Source organism: Littorina saxatilis, unplaced genomic scaffold, assembly GCF_037325665.1.
Source record: "Littorina saxatilis isolate snail1 unplaced genomic scaffold, US_GU_Lsax_2.0 scaffold_193, whole genome shotgun sequence".
NCBI classification, from domain to species: Eukaryota; Metazoa; Mollusca; class Gastropoda; order Littorinimorpha; family Littorinidae; genus Littorina; species Littorina saxatilis.
Window position 1 is genome coordinate 50,001 of NW_027126699.1, and position 11,225 is coordinate 61,225.

The 11,225-nt window shown below is 40.2% G+C and overlaps 1 protein-coding gene across 1 annotated transcript in view; it reads right to left on the reverse strand.

Moving 5' to 3' along the window:
- The window catches only part of LOC138955197 (immunoglobulin superfamily member 22-like), an 11,729-nt gene extending 1,013 nt beyond the window's left edge, over positions 1-10,716 (reverse strand). The window contains exons 1-5 of the mRNA XM_070326855.1: positions 10,569-10,716; positions 8,824-9,126; positions 7,543-7,848; positions 6,579-6,668; positions 1-3,041 (exon numbers count right to left, since the gene is read on the reverse strand). The exon at positions 1-3,041 is cut by the window's left edge and continues 1,013 nt beyond it. Of these exons, the coding sequence (XP_070182956.1) occupies positions 2,869-3,041; positions 6,579-6,668; positions 7,543-7,848; positions 8,824-9,126; positions 10,569-10,602 (906 nt within the window). The 5' untranslated portion in view covers positions 10,603-10,716 and the 3' untranslated portion in view covers positions 1-2,868. The remainder of the gene's footprint in view (positions 3,042-6,578; positions 6,669-7,542; positions 7,849-8,823; positions 9,127-10,568) is intronic.
- Between the last annotated feature and the right edge of the window lie 509 nt (positions 10,717-11,225).

The following is an 11,225-nucleotide window of genomic DNA, read 5'->3' on the forward strand; positions in this document are numbered from 1 at the left end:
ACTTTACAATTATGCTCTTTGCGCTTGACACATTTAAAATTCAAACACAGTTATACAAGCATTTACATCTACATTCATAGTCAGCAACGCTTGATTAAAAGCATACACCATCAAACATACATTACAACAGATTCTTCCACTAATTAAGTAATAAAAACATGAATAAAATAGGTAGTAAAAACAAGGAAATACCAGCTGAATACCCTTAATCAAACAGAACATGTTATTAATACTGAAAAACAGCCCTAAATGTGTATACACATTATCACATTATCACTAAAAACATAAGATTGATTGAAGTTTATTTAAAAAAAGAAACACCCATGCAAAAAAATGTCAGCATAGAAATTGGATGCATGACTGTAACATTCTTTTTCACAAACCCATTCTGGCCGAGTGTTCACTTGAATGCACACCCTTATTGTAGCAAATCAAACAAATACACCAAAAAAAACTTAAAATAAGATTTTTGCTGACCGCTGAACACTTTAGTTACATATTTTCAAACAGCAAAGAAACATTACATAAATATAGTTAATTTTAAACAGATTTTCCCCTCACAGTATTACGATAGGAGATTTTCCCGCCAAGACGTGTGACACAGTCCTTCAAAATAAAATAGTGAAAATGATATTTCAGCAAAATTCTAGCTAAAATATAACACAGCGAGATGTTCAAGCCAAGTCAACTGAAATGTAAGTTTTGCATTTCAACCGTACATATCCCAAAGGGTGAAGAGTTGTGTTTTCTTTTCTTACTTTCTATGTACAATACTGCCCTTAATAAGTATTACAAATAATTTCACAGAAAAAAAGCTGGATAAAATCAAAACTGCATACTAACGTCTATTTTAACATGAAAATAGGATGCAGAAATTGTAACCCCATTATTTTTCAGAAACCCATTCTGACAGGGTGTTCACTCAAATAAATCTAATTGTAGCAAATTAAATAATAAACAAAGCAAAATGATAACACAAACAAAACAAAAATCAAAGAAACTAATATTTCAGCAAAATTCTAGCTTACAAATAACATGCTGAGATTCTCAAGGCAAAGCAACTAAAATTTAAGTCATGCATTTTAGTGAACATTACAATCATACTCTCTCAGTTTTTTTTTTAGTTTTTTTTTTTACATTAGAGACTTTAAGAAGGGCTACCACATTCATATGGTTGGCATTTTCGTGGTTGCAAAAGACACTCGGCGGGGGAACACCATGTGTCGCTAGTACAGCGGTTAAGAGGACAGAAGAATTTTGTTTCGCTGGTCGCACCGGTTCAGAAGTGTCGATCAGATAATACCAGCTGCCTCACTTCTGCTGAAACGCATCAGATACTCAGGCCACAACTCAACACATCATAAACTTTAACTGCTTCATGCATTTTTCTCCTCTAGGCGGCTTGACCAGCCAACTGAAAAGTTGAGTCGGCCTGATGTTTGGGTCGCCATCTTGAAATTTCTTTCGTCTGCTCAGTCACTCACTTACCCAATTCAAGCCTGCTTTACGGCTTTTTAAACTTGATTTTTAAAAACATTTCAATGATAAATCGCGCCTAAAGATGTCAGAGCATACATCGATTACACAAGGTAGGCATATTTTATGACTATTCGAATATAAAACGCGACCGAAGTCACTTTCGTCAGAATGACCAATTCTACGAATTTCGTTTCTCTTGGCGAAGCGAATTTCTGTTCGTAGAGATCGGAAGTCACGTGTACTCAAAAAGGTGTGACGTTTTACAACCGAAAATGCCAACGAAACGAACGTGGTAGTGCTTCTTAATCTCTCTATTATCCCAAAGAGTGAAGAGAAGTCTTTTTACTTTCTATGTACAAACCTGCCCTTTTGTAATAGTAATTACTTTTAATTTCTGAGAAATTAAAAATTAAAACATACACACACGCCTTGTTCAACACAAGAATTGGAGGCATAAATTGTAACCTCATTATTTTTCAGAAACCCATTCTATTAGGGTGTTCCCTGGAATACTGCCTCATTGTAGCAAATCAAATACAAAAATAAAAATAACCCACTTAAAATAAGATTTTTGCCGACAGCTTAACACTTTAGCCACACTGTGAAAAACCAATCAAAGAAATAGCATAAAAAGAGCTTTTCAACAGAATTTGCCCTAATAGATAAAGATTGAATTTTTTTTTTCAAATTAAGACTCCTCATTAGAGGTGTGTCACAGTCTGTCAAAATCAAATCAAAGAAAACAATATTCCAGGAAAATGCTAGATTAAATATGGCATGATGAGATTTGCAAGCCAAATCAACTTTCTTTTTTGATGTACAATGCCGTGACTTTCATAATTATTATAACATAAGAATGTAAGATTTAATAAAACCTGCAGATGTGAAGTGTTGTTTTTGGTGTTTGTTTTTTCTCAACATGGGATTGTGTTTACAGCCAACAATTTTGACAAACCTACCAATCCATACTTTCAGTTTCCTTTATGCCATGTGGCAGAAATACCAGCTGCAAACCAAGATGATGTAAGCTGCCTCAACAAATACAGAGTAAGGCCTTTAATCTCAACTCAAAAGTTTTCCCTAGAGCTGACCCTTCACCAGTTAGCGCTCTCAAGAGATCAGTCTCTCATTTGCAACTTCTGACCATTATGGGTACCTACTTTGACCTTATTTGCTTGAGACGATTGTAGACACAGTATTTAATGTCCTTCCAGGATCTGTGCTTTAGAACACTACTTTCTGCCTGTTTGCATCTTTCTGCTTTAAGTTTTTGCGGGACTTTATTCATTGAAAAACATGCAGCCAAATGTTTCTCAACTGCAGCAATTTCCTCTTTTTTCCAAGGCATTTTCTTCTGATTTTTTGTTCCATCAGGCCTTCTCTTCTGAGTCAGTGTTTTACCCCCTTTAGCTGATGTACTGGTAGCTGGGGCGATGGTAAGGGAAACATCACCAACGGATGCACAAGCTCCAGCTGTATTTTCATTTGTCTGTCAGACACCAGCTTGGAGCCCCGTTCACCCTCCACGCCAGGCCCAACTTGATCCTCGTAATCATCGTCACCTGAAAAGAAATAAATCATATTTTTCAGATAACTTTTCTTTTCATCCTGATAACAATGTCACCATGGAACCCCTACAATTGACTACACTACATGGATTAAGGGCAGAGGTGGCACGGAATTTTGATCCAAAATGGTCCCATGATGTGATTTGGGTTTTTATCATTTTTAGGCAGCTTGAACACCCTAGAATAACTGCATGTTTATTTTGTCAATTTCATCCTCTTTTTTCAATAAAGTGATGATTTGCAAAGTGAGTGAATGCTAAAAATATGCAGACTTATAACAAAAATCGATTTTGTTCATGGCAGAGCAGCAGCAACATGTCGATGAGTTTGTCAAAGTTATTGCATGCAGCGTACTCAGCGGGAATTTCCGTTTGTTGACGATGTCACAGTCATGGAAATAAAGCCCGTTTGTGTCCCTCAACGGCCGCAACACAAGAGCTGGCGAAGGCTACTTTCACTTGCAAAATGTTCCATATTTGGAAAGTGACCTTTACCTTTGAAAATCTATTCGCTGATTGGTCATTTCCAATAACTTTCAGCCGGGAAGTAGTTCTGCGCATTCGCGCGCACCACATCCGCATAAACACGCGAACCTTATTTCGAATCGGTTCGACGTCTCAAACAGCGATATTTCTCCCAACTCGGCCTCTAAAAGATAAATTCGGCGGGTGTCTATCATGCAAGAGGCAGGGGAAGTTACAACTTGCGGCAGATCGAGCAACGAAGAAAAATAAGCTAGCGGTCGGTGTGAATGTCGAGTCCACGACGCCTGAATAACAGGTACTGAGGTAGGACGTCAGGCCTTGTTTATCTCACATAAACTCCACCTTGACTGTCCCAGTTACATCCTAAAGTACTGCTAATCGAACTTCGGACCCATCTCCCACTCATGTATCTCATTCTTGGTGAAACAATGATATTTTGACTTAGATATTTGCTTCGTTGCAAAATCCAACTTTTCTCATTCAAGGAATGCAACAACTAGGTGCATTTTCCGGTGAATCAAATGTTGGGCTAAATCTTTTGGATTTCATCCCGACTCTATTTCACCAATAAGAAATGTATATACTTTTCTCCCTCTAGATCATTGAATCCCTTGAAATTGTCAGGGAAACATTATGTCTAGAGTTTATTTTGGCAGAAGCCCGACTGACGTCCTGCCTAAAGGCAAAGTTCCATGAGTTTTGGAAAAAATAATGCTTACTTCGAAGCAATTTCCGATCAAAAATCGGCCACTTTTTGTGCAATGGAAACAAGAATTAGCAGAAACCGATATGTCTGCTCCTGCGATAAAACTGAGAACATCAAGAGTAGCAAGTAAAATTCCACACGCCTTTTTTCCAGCTGATCATAATCATTGTACTTGATGTTTCATTGAGTGTTATAGCAACAGTCTGATGTCCATATGTGCAACTTTGGACTGATAGGGGATTGTGAAGAGCACTTGGAGTATAAGAAAATGTCAGTGAAAAGTACCCGCATGCACACATACTCTTGGTTTGTCAATCTGTCTTCACTGTGCGCAGCAAAACACTTCACAAACTTTCAAATGCAATTTTCTCAGAATGTGATTTTCAAGGACGGTAACCACACGGCGATGATCTTCACATCCCATCTACTTGTGGTAGACTACTAATTTTTTCCCCCCAAGCATTTTTACCCATTAAAAGATCCACAGGCAAAAAAATTGCACAAAAGAGTCTTTTTATGTGTTTTTGCTTGATAATACATACAAATATTGCAACCAGTAGAAATTTTTCGTGTCACCTCTCCCCTTAAGACATGAAAGCTAGCAATCATTACCCGCTATTACGAGCTAGTCGTGTGACAGAGAGTTTTCTTGCACACGAGACTGTAGATGTTTCACGACGGCTTTCGCCGGAGTGAAACAGCAGCAGTCGAGTGTGCAAGAACACTCTCTGTCACACGACTAGCTCGTAATGGCGATTATGTCTCACAGCTTCAACAGAGGAGAGAACAAAAACGTTTTGCGTACTCACGCTTGATAAACCTAAACACAGGAGCAGCCATTGTGGAGAGATCTACTTTTTGACGAAAGTGAACGAACAACTATGAATGACGTCTCGGTATATGTGAATGACGTCACAGTCATCGTCAGTCTGTATCTTTTGAAGCATTCCATTCTTCATGACGTCATTCTGTGTCTGCATCCGCGAAATGTTTGTTCTTTCCGGGGTCTTTGTCATCTATGTTCAGAACTCTGTCCTTCTAGTTTCAGACTAACAGGCCTCCTGAGCTAGCCACTTTCCAAGGGAAGCTAAACTCGCGTATGGAAACAGTACTGTAGTCTGGGATGCCGTTTTCAGTATTCTGAGCGTTGAAGAATTTGTAAAGAGAAGACACGACAACAGCAGGAGAAATAAAAGTCGTGTGTGCATTTTGGGGCTTTTGGAGGGACGATTTCGAGTTTGAATCCGTTCTTGCACATGCTCCAAAGCGTGTAACATACAATCTTGCACACGTTTGCTTTAGTAGTGGCAAAGAAGGAAAGCGTGTGACATAGTAGAATCAGACATCAGAATGAAATTGAACGTAGTTCGCCGCTAGTGCAAAAGGCAGTGAATTAGTGACGAGCCTGTTTGGCGCGGTAGCGATTGCGCTGTGCTTCATAGCACGCTTTACTGTACCTCTTTTCGTTTTAACTTTCTGAGCGTGTTTTTAATCCAAACATATCATATCTATATGTTTTTGGAATCAGGAACCGACAAGGAATAAGATGAAATAGTTTTTAAATCGATTTCGGAAATTTAATTTTGATCATAATTTTTATATTTTTAATTTTCAGAGCTTGTTTTTAATCCAAATATACCCAAACTCACTCATTAGTTTTTAAGCCACCCAGCTGAAATGCAATACCAAACCCCAGCCTTCGTCGAAGATTGCTTTGCCAAAATTTCAATCAATTTAATTGAAAAATGAGGGTGTGACAGTGCCGCCTCAACTTTTACAAAAAGCCGGATATGACGTCATCAAAGGTATTTATCGAAAAAACGGAAAAAAACGTCCGGGGATATCATACCCAGGAACTCTCATGTCAAATTTCATAAAGATCGGCCCAGTAGTTTAGTCTGAATCGCTCTACACACACACACACAGGCAGACAGACACACATACACCACGACCCTCGTCTCGATTCCCCCCTCTATGTTAAAACATTTAGTCAAAACTTGACTAAATGTAAAAAGGTAAAATTGGTACTTCTTTATGGAAATTACAAGATAGGATGACTTACTAGGCAAAGTCTTTACTTTAAATTCCAAACAATTTGCAGACAGACAAGATTACAATTGAATTTAGGCACCCCACGCACAGGTAGTACTGCTCTTGTAGAAGGTCAAGGTTATTGCTTCAGACCAGCTCTTCATGCAGTGTTTACCTGGCTAACACAAGGTAATGGTTGCACTAAAAAAAGTGATTTGTTATGGAAAATGAACGACAATTGAACTTATGTTTTACCATGCTAATGTCTTACGTTTCTCAGTATATTTCAAAATTTGTTCTTTTACTCACTTTCATCCTCACTGTCTGATTCTGAACAGCTGGGTAAGTAATCAGACTCTGAACCGCCAGGTGAGTAATCTGCATCAGACGAAGCATCATCTGAAACAGACATGAAAAGCATTTTTGCACTCACGCAAATAGCACAATCATAGCACGATGAGATGTACAAAATAAACCCTAATTTTATCCCCTAACCCTGGACAATTCCAGCCTCATTCTTGCAGATACAGAGAGAGAGACAGAGAGAGAGAGAGAGAGAGAGAGAGAGAGAGAGAGAGAGAGAGAGAGAGAGAGAGAGAGAGAGCCAGACAGACAAACAGAGAGACAGAGAGAGAGGGAGCGAGAGATAGTACAGTAAAGCAAACATTACATTATTATTAAAAAAAGAAAAACATCAATGAAAAGTCATATTTGTACAGTAATAGCTTGTCTGCGTTTGCTTCTTCACACAAAAGTATGTGTTTTCCTCCCATAAAAGAAAAACACCCAGAAGTACAATTCAAATTAGAATTTTAGAGCCTAGTTTCAGAACATTTGACACAGTTTTAGGTTATTACCAACTGAAAAAGAATCAGATTGACATCACCTGGTTTCCTCAACAACAAAGTGTGGTTACCTTTAAGGTGGGATAAGGAACAATAACATACGCAAACCTCTATTCACATTGTCCGCATGGGAGTGACCACAAGTATTCTGCCCTGCTAAGAAGAAGAAGAAGAGTGGCGTGAAAGTGAAACTAGGTGCCATTACTTTGTCCAAGACAGAGTGTGAAATTTGGAATTGAAAGAATAAATGTGGAAAGTGATGACAGCGTGGAAAGTGATGACACCATGAAAGTTCAACGAAAATTCAAACCGACAACAGCTTCTACTCTACGTCAGTGTCACAATTTACATCCAAAAATCAACATCTACCAAGGAACTCCTAACAGGGACAAGAAATTTCAACATATATAAGTCCTACAACCCCTCACCTGGAGCTCTCCTGCATGTGACAGGAGCGTCAGACTCCAGCGGTGGGCTGAGACCCTCGTCGTTTTCAGCAAAGATTTTGAAGACGTAGTGGCCTCCTTCCATCAGCTTGTCAATTGTGCAGGAGGTCGTTCCCGGACGCATAGAGTCGGCCTTCACCCACGTCTGGTGCTTGGCCTCGCGACGCTCGATCACGTAGCGCTTAATGGACAGGCCTCCGTCCTTCTCCGGAGCCTTCCATTGGATGGTGACAGACTGGCTGTACACTTCGGTCACTTCCAGGGGTCCCACTGGGGCTGTTGGCACCTCTGCACACAGGAATAGAGCTTGGTGTTAAGCCTGTCCTTAACTGTGCGAAGACGACTATGCGAAGCTGGCTGCACAAAGCTTTAGCACTGAGTTTTGGGTAAAAAAAAAAGTCTTTGCGCAGTTGACTTTGGGCTACTGCCTTTTCAGTGGAACTCCCTTTTAAGACTTAAAACGTCCACCCTTTTGGGACCCTGTTTCCTCACATTTTCTGTTCCCTTCTTCTTCTTCTTCTTCAACATTTGACGATGAGGGATTGTGTTCCCAACCTCTGAAAGTTTACCCTCATTTATTTTGTACTTTCTCCTTTTTAAGACCTGCTTTTCTCAGACTTGCTGAGGTCTAAAAAGGGGGGTTCCCCTCTGGTGTTTTTGACATTAGAGTCAGCTACAGACATTTGACAAACATAAAACAAGAAGCTGCTATAACTATGTAACCAATCATCTGGATATGCAACAATTCAAAAGCAATGTGGCTGAATGTTAATACTTGGCCAAAAGAATCAAGGAACCATGGGGACCGGCACGGTTGGCCTAGTGGTAAGGCGTCCGCCCCGTGATCGGGAGGTCGTGGGTTTGAACCCCGGCCGGGTCATACTTAAGACTTTAAAATTGGCAATCTAGTGGCTGCTCCGCCTGGCGTCTGGCATTATGGGGTTAGTGCTAGGACTGGTTGGTCCGGTGTCAGAATAATGTGACTGGGTGAGACATGAAGCCAAATATATGTCAAAGCAGCACCGCCCTGATATGGCCCTTCGTGGTCGGCTGGGCGTTAAGCAAACAAACAAACAAACAAACCATGGGATGAGTGCATTGATGTGCAACAGTCAGCTGCTCGCGGTCCTCCAATATTACAAATTGATTCATTGACCCTTACTTATTCTTCACACAAAAAGACAAATATGAATAAAGCCAAATATAAACATACACATACAGAGCAACAAACAAGTAGACAAACAAACGAAACAGACAGCTTACTGTATGGACTCTTTGGCACAACTGGTTCATCCAGCTCTGTGGGTTCGGACAAGCCGGCCACATTTTCGGCCATGATGCGGATGTTGTAAGATGTTCCCTCCTGCAAGTAGATAACCTCTGCAGTGGTCATCTCTCCGCGCGCACGGTCCACATGAGCCCAGGACGTCTTCCAGGTCTCTCGTTTCTCGACGATGTAGTTGGTGATGGCTGAGCCACCATCATTCTTGCTGTGTTTCCAGGTGACGACCACGGAGTCACGACGAATCTCGGACACTTCAAGGTCTTGAGGGGGTGATGCGGGTTCTGGGGAAACAGCAAAATGAATTGGGTGTGAAATGGCATCCAGAAACACCTGATCAAGAGAGGGATATATAGCTTTGACATGCTACACACACACTTAGCCACTTTTATTTCTCTCTCTCAGATACTTCATCATTAAAAGCATGGAAGCTGAAATAAATGGTTCAACAATTTGTTAACAGTCTTCATGTACCTTAGTTGTGTTTTTCTAAATAATAATAAAACAAGAAGGGCAAAGCCCATACGACTCACATGCTTGACCTTGACATAGCAATGACATCATACACAAAGAACTGCTTTACACATTTTTCCTACCAAAATACATGTGACCGAAGGTCAAGGTCATCCAAGGTCATGCAACACAAAGCTGTTAATTCAAGACATAGGAAGTACAATGGTGCTTATTGGCTCTTTCTACCATGAGATATGGTCACTTTTAGTGGTTCACTACCTTATTTTGGTCACATTTCATAAGGGTCAAAGTGACCTTGACCTTGATCATATGTGACCAAATGTGTCTCATGATGAAAGCATAACATGTGCCCCACATCATTTTTAAGTTTGAAACAGTTATCTTCCATAGTTCAGGGTCAAGGTCACTTCAAAATATGTATACAATACAACTTTGAAGAGCTCCTGTGACCTTGACCTTGAAGCAAGGTAAACCAAACTGGTATCAAAAGATGGGGCTTACTTTTCCCTATATATCATATATAGGTGAGGTATTCAATCTCAAAAACTTCAGAAAAAATGGGGAAAATGTCAAAAATAGCTGTTTTTTAGGCAACATTTATGGCCCCTGCGACCTTGAAGCAAGGTCAAGATGCTATGTATGTTTTTGGGGGCCTTGTCATCATACACCATCTTGCCAAATTTGGTACTGATAGACTGAATAGTGTCCAAGAAATATCCAACGTTAAAGTTTTCCGGACGGATGGACGGACGTCCGGCTCGGGTGAGTACATAGACTCACTTTTGCTTTGCATGTGAGTCAAAAATGTGAAAAATAGCTGTTTTTTAGGCAACATTTATGGCCTCTGCGACCTTGACCTTGAAGCAAGGTCAAGATGCTATGTATGTTTTTTGGGGCCTTGTCATCATACACCATCTTGCCAAATTTGGTACTGATAGACTGAATAGTGTCCAAGAAATATCCAACGTTAAAGTTTTCAGGACGTCCGGACGGACGGACGACTCGGGTGAGTACATAGACTCACTTTTGCTTCGCATGTGAGTCAAAAAAGATATATTTACTTTTAGTAATACTAAATGCAATTTTTTAGACAGTTGTACAAACTGACTGGTGGACACTTGTGGCTTTTAATAAGCTTCAGGATGAAAGTGTTCAGCTAACTAAACAAATGTAGTCTCTTAACTTTCTCTTGAAACAAATAAGCAACTCAAAAGCATTAAGTACAATAACCGTACACCAACCGCAACCTTACCAAATGGACTCTTGATAGTGACAGGGGATGGCATCTCCAGGAACTCACTGGTTCCCTGTTTGTTGACGGCTGCCACACGGAAATAGAACTCATCTCCAGTGACAAGTCCCTTCAGTGTCCTCGTCGTCTGTGGTCTTGTCAGCGTGACTCCATGTCATGCGCATGGCCTCACGCTTCTCAATGATGTAGCCAGTGATGGGCGAGCCTCCGTCATCTTGAGGTGGCTTCCAGTCCAGCTGGACAGAGTCGCGGGTGATGGCCTTTGCTTCCAAAGGTCCCACTGGTTTTCCCGGTGGTCCTAGGAAAACAACATGAAAATTTCATTAAGATGAATTACAAACAACAAAAGATAACTTTGAAGCTCTAAAGGGAAGCATTATATGAGACATCATGTATGGCATAAAAAGACTTACCACAGAAACACAAACACAGAAAAGAGAATAATACATACAAATACAAAGTACAACACAAAGTACCGTATTTGATGAACTACAAGCCGCGACTTTTTTTCAAAAATAATCGCATTGCGGCTTATAAAAAGATGCGGCTAAAACGTTACCTAAACTTGAATAGCATTCACCTAATGGAAGTCGCCGCGGATTTTCATTTCGCTCGATTAGCAATTACCGGTACTTTATTAGCTCTCTACTCAAGACT